The sequence below is a fragment of the Megalobrama amblycephala genome, linkage group LG19 (assembly GCF_018812025.1).
Source record: "Megalobrama amblycephala isolate DHTTF-2021 linkage group LG19, ASM1881202v1, whole genome shotgun sequence".
Lineage (NCBI taxonomy): Eukaryota > Metazoa > Chordata > Actinopteri > Cypriniformes > Xenocyprididae > Megalobrama > Megalobrama amblycephala.
In genome coordinates, this window is record NC_063062.1 from 9,748,340 (window position 1) to 9,765,181 (window position 16,842).

The 16,842-nt window shown below is 36.2% G+C and overlaps 2 protein-coding genes across 3 annotated transcripts; one reads left to right on the plus strand and one right to left on the minus strand.

Moving 5' to 3' along the window:
- Positions 1-276: 276 nt before the first annotated feature.
- Positions 277-16,181, minus strand: c1qtnf13 (C1q and TNF related 13). 2 transcript variants are annotated; one of them, XM_048169658.1, is made up of 2 exons: positions 16,129-16,181; positions 277-1,696 (listed from the first exon to the last, which is right to left on the minus strand). In XM_048169658.1, the coding sequence occupies exon 2, from the start codon at positions 1,689-1,691 to the stop codon at positions 615-617; it is 1,077 nt and encodes a 358-aa protein (XP_048025615.1). In that variant the 5' UTR covers positions 1,692-1,696; positions 16,129-16,181; the 3' UTR covers positions 277-614. The 2 variants fall into 2 exon arrangements, with proteins under 2 accessions (XP_048025615.1, XP_048025614.1); XM_048169657.1 differs by lacking the exon at positions 16,129-16,181 and adding an exon at positions 3,846-4,046.
- On the plus strand, positions 5,778-15,394 carry ube2na (ubiquitin-conjugating enzyme E2Na). The gene is made up of 4 exons (XM_048169660.1): positions 5,778-5,937; positions 9,767-10,013; positions 11,975-12,115; positions 14,162-15,394. The coding sequence occupies exons 1-4, from the start codon at positions 5,908-5,910 to the stop codon at positions 14,206-14,208; spliced, it is 465 nt and encodes a 154-aa protein (XP_048025617.1). The 5' UTR covers positions 5,778-5,907; the 3' UTR covers positions 14,209-15,394.
- Positions 16,182-16,842: the final 661 nt, after the last annotated feature.

Here is a 16,842-nt window from a genome sequence, read left to right on the forward strand (position 1 = left end):
TAATTTATGTATTAATTATTTATAAAAAGACAGATGGTAATGTTTACTTGTTAATGTTTAAATGCCAGTTTTGCATCTTGATTTATAAATGAATTTATAAGATATTTGGTTTCCTATACTGCCAATATTGATCCTCACAATGTAGGCCAACACTGACCACAAACTCACACACACACATACAAACAAACACACATACACAAGGTTAAGTTAACGTTTATTTAGATTAGTTTATATCCAAAATACCCATGAGAAAGATCTTGGACACTTTCTTATAGGCCTATTTGTTAAACTAATATTTGTAAGTAATAAAAATTATACATTATAAAAGCTTAGATCAGTAGTTCATTTACATTCAAATATGAATATATATATGAATTCCATTTTAATGTACGATCACTAATGATCTGCTAACCAAGCAATGTAATGTTTGTTAATGTCATTAATAAAAGCTGCTACTATTTTTACCCCCAAAAATGATACAATATTTACATTATAATTTGTAATGTGTAAAAGCACATAACAATAACACTATGTTAAGGACCACAACTATTCACAGATTTAGTACAAAAAACAAAAAGTTAAAGGCAGAGCTATGAATTATTCAGTACTGGTTCTCAGGTGAAAGTTCTGTCTCTGTACATGGATTCGACATCAGGATAGACCAGGAATCCAGAGAAGGTCGTGTAACGTCCCTGGTTGCTGTAAACGGCGTATCCGTCTTCCTGCTGACTGTACAGCCAGACGCTGTCTCCTTTTTTCAGTGACAACAGCAGACTCTGACTCTGCGTCTCTCTCCGTCGTGACATGTCCTCATTGAAAACCATGGCCCGCACCTCCCCTCTGCCCGTCATCAGCTTCACTGACACCGCCCGACGAGGGTGTTTCCCCACAGTAAATGCGAAGTAGTATGCGCCGGGGAAGTGGCAGATGAAACGTCCGGATGTTCTGTTAAAATGGCCGCCTATGTTAACGTATTCGACATCAAACGTGAGAGCTTCTCTTTCACGACGCCCTCTGCTTTCTCCCAACGCTGATAATGTTCTTGCCACTGAAAACGCAGAACGTGGTTCCTCACTGGGTGTTGTTCTTCTCCAATCATAATAGGGATCTATAGAGGGAGGACAACCTGGAAGATGAAGGCCTGGAGGAGATAGGTGGTTATTGAGATATCCAGCAGACGATGTGGAGTCTGGGTAGATGAGATAACCGCTAAATGTGATGTATGGTCCAACATTGCTGTAGATGGCATAGTCAGGTTTCTCCTGAAGCAGCAGGTAGACCGTATCCATGGGCCTCAGACTGACCATCACGCTCTGGCTCTGCACCTTGCGACCCTGTTTCTGGTATCCGTCGTACGCCATGGCCTGCACCTCCATCCCGTTCTTCACCAGCATGACCGACAGCATCTTCTTGGGGAACTTTCCCACAGTGAACGAGAAGTAATACGCACCAGGCAGGCGACATCGAAAACTGCCCGTATCTGGGTTGAAGTCATTACCGATGTTGACTAGAAGGCGGTCAAAGGTCACAGCTCGCTGAGTGCCACCCAACATGCTGCTGCTACGTGTGGCAGAAAAGGCAGAGCGCAGGCCTGAAGTCATTGGGGTGATGTTGAAGGATGCTACACAGCCCAGACATGTGACCAGCCCAAGTAAACAGGAAACACCACTGCTTGGTCTCCAAAATGTCATGCCAGCTGCAGTAAAAAGACATTATCATTATCAAAAATGTTCAATGTCACTTCTTGGCATTGTTGAAAATGTAAAAAATAGTTCTCAAACAACTCCAAGTAATTATTCAAAAAAGAATTATTGTGTCACTGTATGTTTTACACCAAAGGTACAAACTGAATCACTTTATTGCTGTATATATAACACTTTAAAACCAAAAACTTTCCTTGAATTCTTTTAATTATGTGATTAATGGCAGTTAATGGGATGTTTTAAACTCTCTGGTGGTCTCAGTCAGTATGAAATATTTTACATTGGGAATTTTTCACTTAATAGGAATGATACAAAACTTAGCCACAAAAATAGCCACACTTGTGTTTTTTGACAGCCATAGGAAATGAAAGGGAAATATAAAAACTACAAAAATACAAAGCAATTTTCTGAGGTACTGTCTACAAATCAGCCACGATAAAATAGTTTTTGATATTGTCTAAGTAAATATCCAAAGGGAAAAATGTCCTTATAAGCAAATAGGGAATACGCAGCCCAATGCAATATATGTGTTAACTGAAAATAAATATTAAAAATAAAAAAATATTAATATTTTTTGTATTGTTTTATGTAGAAATAAATGGTGCATATTTTAAAGGAGAATATTGTCTTGTACAATGAAATCCCCTCAAAATACAAAATATTAAAGAATAAATATTATCAGAACAAAATATACATTCCTTTCATTTAAAAAAGTTATGCTTATTGCCTTTTGTCTGTTTTGACCGTCAAAGTTCACAAGTGAGGATTACCAATGGGTTAAATAAAGATTTTTTTATCTAATCTAGTCTATCTTTATCTAATCTAATCTATCTTTTTTTTTCACTATTAATCACTCAAAAAACAACTTCAAAGTCCTGCACTTCTGGGATATGGAAATGTGTAATGAACTGGTTAAAATGCCATATAACTATGCTAGGAAGTTAGGTTTAGCGCTGTCAGAATGGATTCTGCTGTTCATATCAAGTGCTCAGTGGAAGCAGTAGTCCCTCTAATTCAGCTGGCATTGTCTGTTCATAGTGTGCACAGTGAAAAGGCAATAGATTAGACATTGGTTCATCTGCTCTTATGTGCTGGAACAAAGGCATATTTGGGAGTGAGAAATGAAACATGTCACGGGTGCAGATCCATGGGAGACTTCATGGTCAAGTGAAGACCCAGTCAGTTAGTAACAGATGAAGTATACACCGAAGACCATGATAAGACACATCAGGGTCAATTAGTGAATAAGGGGTCACTGGTAGTATTTCCTCTCCTTTTGACTTACTGTCAACATGACTCAGGTTGACAATCAGGAAAGGTTTAGCCAAGAATTCCTACAACTACATTATTATAATCATCATGTGATGTTCCTCTGTACCTACTTTTTATATATTACTACTTTATTATTTGTACTTGCTTGTAAATGTAAAGTAATAATAATAATAACTACAAAATTGTCCCTTCACATTATTTTAATGTTCCTTTAACACTTCAGTGCACACCCTAAACATAATTAAAGTAGGTGTCGTTTTTATTATTAATCAGTTATCATAAGATTAGAACGATTCATTAAGTATCAAACTAAAACTTTAATGTTAAGTGTTTTTTTTTATTTCAGTATTTCAATGTAAGATCTGTTCATCCATCCTTAGCCTACTTTTGAATATACTTTGTGTTAATGCTAAACAAAATATCAATAAATATGAATGCTTATATTAAAAATGTAGATAATAACATAAAAATAGGACTATCAGTCTTACCCCCGGTTTCACAGACAAGGCTTAAGCGGACTAAAATGCATGTTTGAGCTGTTTTAACTGAAAGCATCGTGCACTGACAGATCTTAAAATATGTCAGTGCCATTGTTTTGTCTCAAGATTGAAATAAGGCTTAATCCTGGCTTAGCCCTGTCTGTGAAACCGGCCCATAAAGTTTTATGACTCATTGGAATTGCTAAAATTAAACAGGTGTTATTAAACAGGTTCTGTTTTTTGAATTTAAATGAAATTACATTAGAATGCACTATAGATTCAAACAAATAAAATAATTATATTGTCTACCATTACTGTAACACCGTATTTGAGCATAAATCAATTAAAAACAATAAGAAACGTTGTTTTTAAGCAAACAAAGTTTTCATACCTGGTCTAAGTATCTGCAGAAACATCATATCTGTGATGACCTGCTCCTTTGTCTCCTGTAAGCCTCAGTTTGTACACCACTGTGAAGAGGTCCAAAAGTTAATTCTGTCTGGCATCTACTCTCACCGAAAACTACAGAGCCTCCCATGTTCAAATAAAAGAGGTATTAGGGGAAAGAGAGAGAGAGAGAGAGGGGAGGTGCTTCATGAATACACTTTTTCAACCTATACCTAAGTTTTATTGTCATTAAGTTTTATCATTTAACCCTTGTGCGGTCTTCGTTTGGGAAGTACACTCAGGGTCTTTGGGGTCTCCACAGACCCCAGGCAACAAAATGTAATTTTGTAAACAAAATAATTGTTTTTCTTAAAACAAATGTAATTTTACTCTGTTTGTTAACATTTGTGCAGTTTTTGGAGGATTTATCATATTTTGTAATTTTATATAAATAAATTTAAAAATATTTTTTATACAAAAACAGCTTTTTATGTAAAATTCACTTTATAAAAGACCCACATTTCTAAATTTCATTCATGGGGATAACATGGTTTAGTGTAAGATTATTGCCCATCTTTTGGAAAATGCAGTTTTAAAAGTAAAAAAAACTATCATTTTTACCAGTAGATGGCTGCAGAGCTCCACTATTTGCTATGTGCTATTTGACTGACTGAAAGACATCTTTTCACAAGTATTTTTCAGTTGGATTCATATCTAAATGTTATGAAATCACAATTATGACAATAAAAATTACTTTTTGTCAACATTTTTTGCAATACAAAAAATCAGTTTTTCAATATTGTTAAGACCACACTTAGAAAATGGAAAAAATAATCCTCAAAATCAACATTTTTGAAAAACTTCAGTACAAAAAATGCTAAACTTTGACAAAAAGTATTTTTTATTGTCATAATTGTGATTTCATAATATTTAGATATGAATCCAACTGAAAAATACTTGTGAAAAGATGTCTTTCAGTCAGTCAAATAGCACATAGCAAATAGTGGAGCTATGCAGCCATCTACTGGTAAAAAATTATAGTTTTTTAACTTTTAAAACTGCATTTTCCAAAAGATGGGCAAAAATCTTACACTAAACCATGTCAAATTATCCATGTTATCCCCATGAATGAAATTTAGAAATGCGGGTCTTTTATAAATTGAATTTTACATAAAAAGCTGTTTTTATATAAAAACCTACTCAACAAAATATTTATTTATTTATATAAATTTAAAAGATATGATAAATACTCCAAAAACTGCACAAATATGAAGTAAAAACATTAACAAATAGAGTAAAATCACATTAAAATTACATTATTGTTTTAAAAAAAAAAAACAATTATTTTGTTACAAAATTACATTTTGTTGCATTTTGTTTCTTTGACCCCAAAGACCCTGAGTGTGACTTTTTTTCTACACTAACATAAAAACAAGATATCACTCCATTTTTTTTTTTTTTTTTTTTTGTAGATCTAGAAAGTGTTAACAACACTTTGGACAAAGATTACTTTTTTTTATTTGAGCAAACGTCGTTTGGGGTCTAAAAAGACCCAAAGACCCTATAAGGGTTAAAGATTTGAAAATATGGAAATGTAGGGTTATAAGTAGGCTTCATTTATAATAATATTTCTCAAAAGTGCTAATTTCTAATTGTTCCGTGTTGATATCACACGTTCTGACTTTTATTCTCAGAACTGCGAGTTATATCCCATAATTCAGATTTCCCCCCCTCAGAATTGTGATATAAACTCGCGAGTTATAAACTCTCTGTTCTCGATATTACAAAAGTCAGAATCGTGAGATAAAAAGTAACAATTAACTCTTTATTTTGTATTCCCTGGAAACAAGTTTCTATATTAAACACTTCAGTCGTGTGTTTTTCGCTAAAACAAACATATAAAACTACAACGTCATTATCATCATCGTCATGATCAAATTCACACGTTTTCGCGTGCGTCTGGACGCAACGCGCCGGAAGGCGTGTGTTGCACTGCGTCTCCGCCGTCAATGCAAACGAAGTAAGAGGCACCGAGAGTCAAAGCTAAAATCCGCATTCAAGACAAGATGGCAGGGTTGCCCCGCAGGATCATTAAGGTAATCGTGAAGTGAGACACACTGCACATTTTTAGTCTTTCTTTTGAATCATAACACTGCGAAATCCTCAGATATCATTGAAATGATCAGCCAAAGAGAAGCGACAGCTGGCTTAGCGTTTGGCACTGTGTTTGTTAGCCACTTCCGTTTCGGTACATTCAGTCGGATCCCGAATAAGGGTGGGTTAAAAATACATCCACCGCTGTGAAAGATGGCGCAGGGTCTGTGTCTTATTCATTACTATATGGGGCCCAGAATCAAAAGCATTAAAAAAATACCAAACGTTCCCACACTAACTGAAGTATAAATGGTGAGAGTGGCTCGCTCGCGGTCATTCATTGCTTAAGCTCAAGCTGTTGTGTGTGAGCTCGCGAGCTAACCGCTCCAGAGACGGCTAGCTAGGCGTAAAAACTTAGCAAAATAATCCAATGTAAGCAGTCATGGTTATTTTTTACAACGAGTTCACATACAGATTATGTATATATCTGTTTTACTGCGTGCAGGGTGATTATCTTGCCTTTTAGGGCAGGATCGTTAGCAAAATAATTCGTCAAGCTCGCTTCCTGTTGGCTAGGGAAGCTGTTGCGGTGCTTCTTCTGCTAAATGAGCTAATGACTGCAGGCCCCAGACAGCAGAAATGTCAAATAAAATGCAATATAGTTTAACTAAGACAGACTTTAATTAAAGAACAGCGCATCCTAAATGAGAACTGTTTATTCTCACAGAAAAATAAAACATTTGTAACTCTGAATTAAAGCAACAGTTCATCCAAAATTCATATTAAAATCGTCATCGTTTATTCAACTTAGATCTTGTTCAAACCAAAAACAAAAGTTGTATGTCAGTCTGGAACACAGAAGAAACTGTTAGACAGAATGAAGTCTCCATACATTTTCATTGCATGGAATTGAAAAACAGGAGAATGAACAAATAATGACTTTTTTTTTTTTTTTTTTTTTTTTCAAAAACAAAACCAAAACTCAGTTGCCAGTGAACAGATTTATGGCTAGTGAAATGACGTAAGCTGCTTCCTCCTGATAAAATCACAGCTCTGAGTCTGAACGCATATATTTCCGTGTTTTATTTAGATTCAATAGATTAGGTCCTGCCCTGGTATATCATTGCTGCTGCATCTTTTGTGTATATCATCAAGGTTTCTCGCTTTGTGTTGTCTACTACTGCTGTTGTCCAGTAATTTGTGATTATACGTACGCACATATACGTCTTCTGAATAAGACATTGAAACTGTTGCAGTAGATTTGCCTGTGAAATGAACTGACTGATGTGAGTGGGAGGGCTGGGAATGCATCCTTTATGGCATGTCCCCCATGCATGACAGGGAGCCCCTCTCTTGTCTGTGTTTGCTCTGCATGGTTTTGTCTGTGGGATATCTGAAACATGTAAGGAATTTCATTCTGAGCACAATGCATGTATATGCTAGGTTAAAATAATCAAAGTAATCATGTAATGAATGTGAAAATATACAGTTTAGAGAGTCATTATAACACCATAAACCCCCCTAGATTGTCACATTAAGGTCCTGAATACGCTGTCAGGGATTAATTAGTAATAATATACATTCCTATACATGGTTATTATACACTACTGTTCAAAGGTTTGGGGTCAATATAAAAGAATTGAATGTATATTCAACAGTGATATATTTAATTAATCAAAAGTGACTGTGAAGATTTATAATATTACAAAAGATTCTATTTGAATTAAATGTTGTTCTTTTGAACTTTCTATATTTATCAAAGATTCCTGAAACTTTGTATGTTTATTATGATGATAATAATAATGTTTCTTGAGCAACAAATCAGTATATTAGAATGATTTCTGAAGGATCATGTGACACTGAAGACTTGACGAATGATGCTGAAAAGTAAATTTTAAGATATATTTAAATAGAATTTATTTTAAATTCAAATTTCAAAAATGGTTCAACCTCAAACATTACATTAAATCTTTCTTGATTGGTTGGTTGATTTCTAATTGTATATGACAGCTTTTATTGACCGATATCAAGATCCTTCTAGAAGAATCTTGTTTTACAGTTTCATTATCCTATGGCCAAAGAACCCTCTTTTTTTTTTTTTAACCAGGTTGCAGAACAGGTGCGGTAGCTTTTGGAAATAGGTTTATGATTCTGAGATTGTAATATCCTCTTTTTGGCACAAGTTCTCAGATGCCATACAGGCAATCTATTAGGTGTAGGGAGCAGCATAGTACAGCAGTTCTCAGATGAACAATGTCTCCAGACTCAAGCATTCCACAGGTGATATCACATTCTCATTAGTCATATGGGTGTGTGTTTCAAAAGGACTGTAAGGGTCAGCCCTGTTTCTCTCTCTAACTGAACGCAAAGTGTCTGTCTTGATTGGTTTGTAATGACTGTCAGTTTAACCCTTGTAGTCTTGGTTTTAGATGAAAATGTTTCACGTTGTATTTGAGTAATGCGCACCTTTTGAGATATAACTCAATGCTAAATGTTGTTGAGCAGTGCAAGATACAACTACAGGACAGCATAAAGACTGATCATGGAATAAAAAAAAGATATCAAACTGCTTGATATTGAAATTGCAAGATACAGTCTTTTCTAATGTGTTGTGCAAAGAGAGTGTTTACTGAAAACATCTAGAGTGCCTAACCAGTAACATTTGTGGTGATGTAAGATCGACCTCTGCCCTACTGAAGGTTAAAGGTACTGTATTATCTGTAAATATTGTAGTTCTGTCATTGGTAATAATATTTAAGCACACATAAAGTTGTGACTTTGTTGAAATTTACAACTTTTCCTATAAAAGATGCATATTTTTTTCTTGCAACTTTTCATGGTTCACATAGTTGTGCATTCGAAAGTTTGGGGTCAGTGAGGTTTTTATTTTATTTTATGTTTTTGAAAGAAGTCTCATGCTCACTAAGGCTGCATGTACTTGATCATTATTATTGTGAAATTATTGAAATTTAAATAAATGGTTTTGTATTTGAATATAAATTAAAATGTAATTTGTTCCTGTGATGGCAAATCTAAATTTTCAGCATCATTCGTCCAGTCTTCAGTGTCACATGATCCTTCAGGAAACATTTTAAGAAACATTTTATTTTTATCAGTGTTGAAAACAGTTATGATATTTTTTTCAGGATTAGATAAAAAAATGTTAAAAATAGCATTTATTTGAAATGGAAAACTTTTGTAACATTATAAATATCTTCACTGTCACTTTTGATCAACTTTGCTGAATAAAAGTATCATTTTTTTGTAAAAATAAATCTTACTGACCCTAAACTTTTAAATGGCATAGTGTACGAATTTGTTCCACAGAATTGGAACAAGTGTTTACAAAACTTATATATCCCAACCTTTTATGAGTTAAATGGTTTTGTCTACCAATAAGAATGCAGGACTTGTATGTAATTCAATCTGCCATTTTCACCGTAAAATCTGTGCCGAAAGTCTATCTGGGCCTGGCCATACCAATAAAATCCAGAACATAAAATTATTCATGACCTGTCAGTCCATGAAGTATCACCTTGCTGTACAGGTTTGTTTGCCATTGGTATGTGCTGTGTTGATGCAGGACAATTAGTCTTTGTTACATAGCCATTGTGCAAGGTTACAAGGTGAAGTTTTACAGTTTTTCAAAGACAAAAAACTGTTGTCACTGTGCGCATTATATGTTGGCTCTTTCTACAGTTTTGTTTACTCCTGTGTACCCGACTGCTACCAAAGACTAGCAGTGCTTTGGCTAATTGCTAATTAGCTGAATGTGTAGAGATGCCTCATGTTCCAGCCTAATTGATTCTGTTTCCATTTGTGTCCATGTAGGAAACACAGCGTTTGTTGGCAGAGCCGGTGCCAGGTATAAAGGCAGAGCCAGATGAGGGGAACGCTCGCTACTTCCACGTGGTCATCGCCGGACCTCAAGACTCCCCCTTTGAGGGGGGCACTTTTAAACTTGAACTCTTTCTTCCTGAAGAATATCCCATGGCAGCTCCGAAAGTACGCTTCATGACCAAAATATATCACCCTAATGTAGACAAGCTGGGAAGAATATGTCTAGATATTTTGAAAGGTGAGAGACCATTTTATTCCATTTTCTGAAACTTTCAGATCATACTGATTTTACATATCATGACCTAAACATTAATGTCTTAAATTCTGTTGTAATGGAATGGCTTTTATTTATTTGGAAATGAATTTAATGAATTTAAAAAATTTAATGCAAAAAATTTAATGCAGCAAGGATGCATTAAATTTACCAAAAGTGACAGTAAAGACATTACAATGTTACAGAAGATTTCTATTTCACATAAATGCTGTTATTTATGAACTTTCTATTCATCAAAGAATCCTCGAAAAACTGTATCAAGGTGTTTACAAAAATATTAAAGATGCCATCGAACGCTTTTTTACAAGATGTAATATAAGTCTAAGGTGTCCCCTGAATGTGTCTGTAAAGTTTCAGCTCAAAATACGCCATAGATTTTTTTAAATTAATTTTTTTAAACTACCTATTTTGAGGCATAATTAGAAATGCGCCGATTCATGCTGCGGCCCCTTTAAATCGCGCGCTCTCCGCCCCCTCCCGAGCTCTCGACTCTATCACTGCATAAACAAAGTTCACACAGCTAATATAACCCTCAAAATGGATCTTTACAAAGTGTTCGTCATGGAACATGCCTAATCGCGTAAGTACAGTGTTTATTTGGATGTTTACATTTGATCCTGAATGAGTTTGATAGTGCTTCGTGGCTAACAGCTAATGCTACACTGTTGGAGAGATTTATAAAGAATGAAGTTGTGTTTATGCATTATACAGACTGCAAGTGTTTAAAAATAGTGACCGCTCTCTTGTCTCCGTGAATACAGTAAGAAACGATGGTAACTTTAACCACATTTAACAGTACATTAGCAACATGCTAACGAAACATTTAGAGAGACAATTTACAAATATCACTAAAAATATCATGTTATCATGGATCATGTCAGTTATTATTGCTCCATCTGCCATTTTTCGCTATTGTCCTTGCTTGCTTACCTAGTCTGATGATTCAGCTGTGCACAGATCCAGACCTTTTGCCCTTGTGTAATGCCTCGATCATGAGCTGGCATATGCAAATATTGGGGGCGTACACCCCGACTGTTACATAACAGTCTGTGTTATGTTGAGATTCGCCTGTTCTTCGGAGGTCTTTTAAACAAATGAGATTTATATAAGGAGGAAACAATGGAGTTTGAGACTCACTGTATGTCATTTCCATGTACTGAACTCTTGTTATTTAACTATGCCGAGGTAAATTCAATTTTCAATTCGATGGCACCTTTAAGCACTACTTTGTATTCATCAAAAAAATGTGAGACATATCTATCATGGTTTCCACCAAAATATTAAGCAGGACAACTGTTTTCAACATTGAAAATATTAAAAAATGTTTCTTGAGCACCAAATCAGCATATTAGAATGATTTCTTAAGGATCACGAGATACTGGAGTAATGACTGCTGAAAATTCATTCATTCAGAATGCTAGATATTACAATATCAATATTTACAATAATTATGATTGTTTGTATCTGATGGCCATATAGAAAACACAGAAAATAGGAGCAAATCTTTGCCAAAACACATATATAAGAACATATTTAACATTTTTATTCAAAATATTTCCTTACTACATAAACCTTTTTTTATTAAGCAATAAAATGTACTATTAAAATGAGGGAAATTATGTTCTTGTCCCTCGATTATTGGATTGGAGAAAAATGAATTAGTTTTGATTTCTGGAAAAGACTCATTTTATCTTTACCTCAGAGCAATGACAGTTTGAGGCTATTAAATTTTATAGGTCCCTTACCTGACATGTGCACACTTTGAAAGATTTGCACAATTAATTTCTGTAGGAAGACTGAGGATCTCAGATTACACTTTTGACCCTATCCCAAGGCTGGACTTGGTGCATATGAAAGCTAACGGCTACTTTTCTCCTAATGCTCTTTCTCTTGTTGATCTCTCTCCATGGCATGATGTCACACAGATAAGTGGTCTCCAGCCTTGCAGATCCGCACAGTGCTGCTATCAATCCAGGCATTACTAAGCGCACCCAACCCTGATGATCCTCTAGCAAATGACGTCGCAGAGCAGTGGAAGACTAATGAAGCTCAAGCCATAGAGACAGGTGGGTGCTAGTTAAATTCATTTTTAAAGGGATAGTTCAATGAAGAATAGATATTGCTAATATTTATCCAATTGTTCTACGTTCACTGACATCAGAGATTTTTCTGGGTGGGAAGCTTTAAGAGACCAGTGGCATTACTTCATTAGCTGCGTTTCCACTGTTGGGCCGAAAATGAGTGTGCTAATGTGTGCCGGGGCCAATTGTGTTTCCACTGGCTTGATTGGACCTCTTCAGGGCTTCCTCTGGGCCAACGGGCAGGGTTTTTTGGCATGCCGATTTTCAGCTCAAATTCACTTTCAGACACCAACAAGTGTTTGAAATTACAGGATAACAGTATAGTGAGACGGGAGAGATCGCTCAAACCTCCTCAGATCGCATTATTTTGTGGGAAATTAATAGAAATGCTCATTCTTTCTAAATGTGACATAAATAAATGGAAGCAGGTGCGATGAAATAAGTATGTGTGTTCTCTTTTTATGCACTTTTCAGTCAGCTATTTGTGTGGCATTGTTCTATGGAGGTGTTAAGGGTGGGTTTTAGGGTAGCGCTGCGGGGCTACTGGCCCGACAGTGGAAACGCAGCTTGATTTTTAGCCTTGAGGTCCTAGGCTATTGGTCCCGCCTGGCACGCTGTTAGCCCTGGCTTGCACTGGCCTGACAGTGGAAAAGCGGCTATTGATAATTAGAGCTGGAATGACACAATCGATTACTCACTGTTGATGTTCATCCCTAATCTCCTGTCATGTTTCACACAAAACAAAACTCTAGCGCAGATGCTAATGGCTAGTATGGCAGCGGCGCTAAATACGGTTGTGTTCATTATATAACCAAACTGACACCTGCACATTTTCAGGACTCACAACCACATTCTTGACAAACCTACGCTGAATGAACAGAGCCGCACTGGACAACTAGTTGTCTGCCACAACTAGTGGCTTTTCCATTGAAATTACCCACAACAATTTGTTCCAGGAACTTTTTTTCCCACAGACCTGTTGCTGTTTGCGTTTCCATTGCAGTCTAAAGTACCACAAAGATTAGGCAAGTGACGTAGGACTGTGCGCGACTTTCCAGTTCCTGTTGGATTTCGTCCTCCGCATATGAGATTAATAAAGCCTGAACCTCGTCGCCGGTCCATCGGTTGTGTTTTTTTAAACTCCATTGTGGATTTGTATAGGAAACAACTCTTACTATTCAACGCAACAGATTTTTAAAAATGGTGGTTGAAATAAAATGCTCTGTGAGCTCAACCAATCGGCATGTTCAGCGCCCAAGTCCCACCCCTGAAATTTCCTGAACTTTGAAAAAGTACTACCTCGTGAGCAGGGACTTTCTGAGGGGGAAATTTTTATCTGAAACTTCATTTAGACCCTGGTCTCTGTGGTCAAAACACACTGAGTACCACCACAAAGTCCCTAGTTCCAGGGGAAAGTTCCTGCTGTGGAAACGCAGCTATATAATGTGAGAGCCACAGTGAACTGTATAATCATAACAGGTTTAGTTTACTCATGGAGACATAAAAATGATTTGCGTTCATTCGCAGATCCACCAGAGCTGCAGTGGGTGTCAAACATATTCTGCATTCAGCTACTAATCATTTAAAGTCCTTGTTGGTTGTTTAAAATATCTGATGGATGAGCTCACGCCTCGATTGGACATGTTTATTTAATTACAATGTTATGGACATCACCATTTTCGATGCTGTGGTTGTGAGTCCTGAAAATGTGCTGGCTTATATTAAGTGGTGCTGCCATACTAGCCATTAGCGCAATTGATTACGTCATTCCAGCCCTATTGCTAACCTGTGTCGAAAAGGACTTAATGCAGAATAGTTCTTATCTCGTATAGCTGTCTTTGAAGTACATTATTTGGCTATTGCTAATTGCTTTTTACAGTTAGGCTTAATGATCTGAGAAAATCCACACCCTTTTTATTCACACAACTGGAGTTGAAGTCAGCTTTGTGCTGAAGATACCAAGTAATTTATCTTTACAGAGTGTGAGAAAGCATTTGGGGGTGTATTAACTCATTTGTTTGTCTTTTTCAGCCCGAACATGGACCAGGCTTTATGCCGGAAACAATATTGAAGTCTAGAAATGTATGGGGGCACAAAAAGAGAAAAAAAATGGAAGTCAAGAGTGAACAACTCCATGTTCTGCCAAGACCTATTCATTTTCATGTAAAGGACACAGTCTTAGGAAACAAAAAAAAATTGATAAACTGAAAAGAATATATTAACACAAAAGTAAAAAGAAAACTTCAGACAATTTGTGATTTAAATGCACATTAGTACAAAAAAAAAAACCACGTCTTTGTCCTGATTCACTGCTGTTCTGATGCATGGGCAGATGATCTACTCATACGGCTTTGTTTTACAGTGGTTGGGGAGGTAGCCACAGACGTCTGCTATGAAGCGTGCATTAAAACTGACCGTCATTTTGTCTGTCCCATTGCATTTTTTGGGGGGGGAGGGGTGGGAGTAACTTTTTATATTTCTTTTAACCTTTTTTTTTTTTCTTATTATTGCTCTTTGTTAATGAGGAGCAACAGACTAGCCCCTGTTTAGAGCACCATTTCTGTCAGACCTACCCTCTTAGAAAACCAGGCAAAAAAGTATAGGTTCTTTAAAAAGGAAACCGAGATACAAGATTTAAACCACATGCAAACAGTAATTTCTCCTAGGAAATGGTTCAACTGGAAAGTCTTTCGACCATCACAGAAACTGTTAAAGATGTAAACCCTAATGTAGACTTTATTTTGGACTATGGGTAAGGTAGAGCTAGAGAGAAGGGAGATTTTGCGTAATATTTCTTTAATATAACAATTCTGTTATCGTATCCGGTTTTTAGTGTTTTGTTTTATCTATCTTGCCATCGCTGTACTAATTGCACTCTTGAAACTTCATTGCGTGCTTTTTTTTTTTTCTCCCCTTGTGTCCATCACAGTCCAGTGCATTGAGATTCATTTGTCTGTTTCTTCCCTTCAGCATTTATTTTGAAACGCCAAGGTTGCAGGGGGCTGGAGACGAATGATAAATAGTGAGATTTTAGTAAAGGGGTGAGGGGTGGGAATGTTTGCGGAAACATTACAAAAGATCAATAAAGGCTTTGTCTCAATTTCCACGATTGGTCTTTGGTTAAAATGTCAATTTAAAGTCTGTTTGTAAATTCCTGCTTTCTATAGAAAGGGGAAGAGATCCTGCTTTATAAAATGTGATGACAACAGTCCACACACATATTTCTGTTCTTTATGTAAATAAAATCTGTTGATTAATAAGAAATATTTATGTGGTGGTTTTATTACATTTCCAGGAATGACAAGCAGGTTCTGCTCGTTTGTTTTTCTTATGCTGTTTTCCTGGCTTTCAGTAAGCTTTCATAACCTGGAGAAAATATTAGTCACATTGTAAAGTTTATCATTACTACAAAAGAACTTGGAGCGATCAATTACTGATTAGTTTCATTTGAAGAAATTGCACAAAGCACATCTTTTAAAGCTTGTTTTTAAGTTCTGAAGATTGCTGTTCATCATCACAATTACATTTTTTTAACTATTAATAATTAAGGATTTATTAAACATTTAAGTGTGTTGTCCATACAGTTTCACAAAGCACATCTTTTGCTTCTTTAGTGGGTCGAAGTCCGACTCCTTTCTGTGAATCGGTTCTTTTCAGTGAATCTGTTCTTTCACTCGACTGGTTTCAAAGAAGCAGTTAAACGGTTCAGTGATTAGGCTGCCTGACATCGCGGGGAGGGTCAGTCTCTTTTAAAACATTATTATAAAGTTGTTAACGAGACAAATCTAAAACTAAGACAGCTGTTGGCTGCAAAGTTGCTGCACGTTTTAATAAGTTCCAGTAACGTTACGTTTTATTTGTATCATTTCAACTATTAAAATAAGGTTCTTTTCGCCCCATCAGTCAAATCCTCGATTCACTCTTGGTATATCACGTCTAACGTTAAAGGGTTAACGTTAGTTCACCCAAAAATGAAAATTCTGTCATTTATTACTTACCCTCATGTCGTTTCACACCCGTAAGACCTTCGTTAATCTTCGGAATACAAATTAAGATATTTTAGTTGAAACACGATGGCTCCGTGAGGCCTCCATAGGGAGCAATGTCACTTCCTCTGTCAAGATCCATAAAGGTACTAAAACATATTTAAATCAGTTTATGTGAGTACAGTGGCTCAATGTTAATATTATAAAGCGACGAGAATACTTTTGGTGCGGCAAAAAACAAAATAACGACTTGTAGTGATGGCCGATTTCAAAACAATGATTCAGGAAGCATCGGAGCATTGTGAATCTGTGTGTCGAATCTGCAGCTCGGAGCGCCAAAGTCACGTGATTTCAGCAGTTTGGCGGTTTGACCCGCGATCCGATTCATGATTCGACACACTAATTCATTTATGCTGCGATGCTTTCTGAAGCAGTGTTTTGAAATCGGTCATCACTAAATAAGTCGTTATTTTGTTTTTTTTGTCGTAACAAAAGTATTCTCGTCGCTTTATAATATTAATATTGAGCCACTGTACTCCACATGAACTGATTTAAATATGTTTTTAGTACCTTTATGGATCTTGACAGAGGAAGTGACATTGCTCCCTATGGAGGCCTCACGGAGCCATCGTGTTTCAACTAAAATATCTTAATTTGTGTTCCAAATATTAACGAAGGTCTTACGGGTGTGAAACGACATGAGGCTAAGTAATAAATGACAGAATT

Coding starts and splice junctions, on each gene's coding strand:
- c1qtnf13 (XM_048169657.1), bottom strand. CDS start 3,873: ATGATGTTTCTGCAGATACTTAGACCAG. Junction 1,697..3,845: donor TCTGCAGATACTTAGACCAG/GTATGAAAACTT, acceptor TTTTTACTGCAG/CTGGCATGACATTTTGGAGA.
- ube2na (XM_048169660.1), top strand. CDS start 5,908: ATGGCAGGGTTGCCCCGCAGGATCATTAAG. Junction 5,938..9,766: donor TGCCCCGCAGGATCATTAAG/GTAATCGTGAAG, acceptor GTGTCCATGTAG/GAAACACAGCGTTTGTTGGC. Junction 10,014..11,974: donor ATGTCTAGATATTTTGAAAG/GTGAGAGACCAT, acceptor GATGTCACACAG/ATAAGTGGTCTCCAGCCTTG.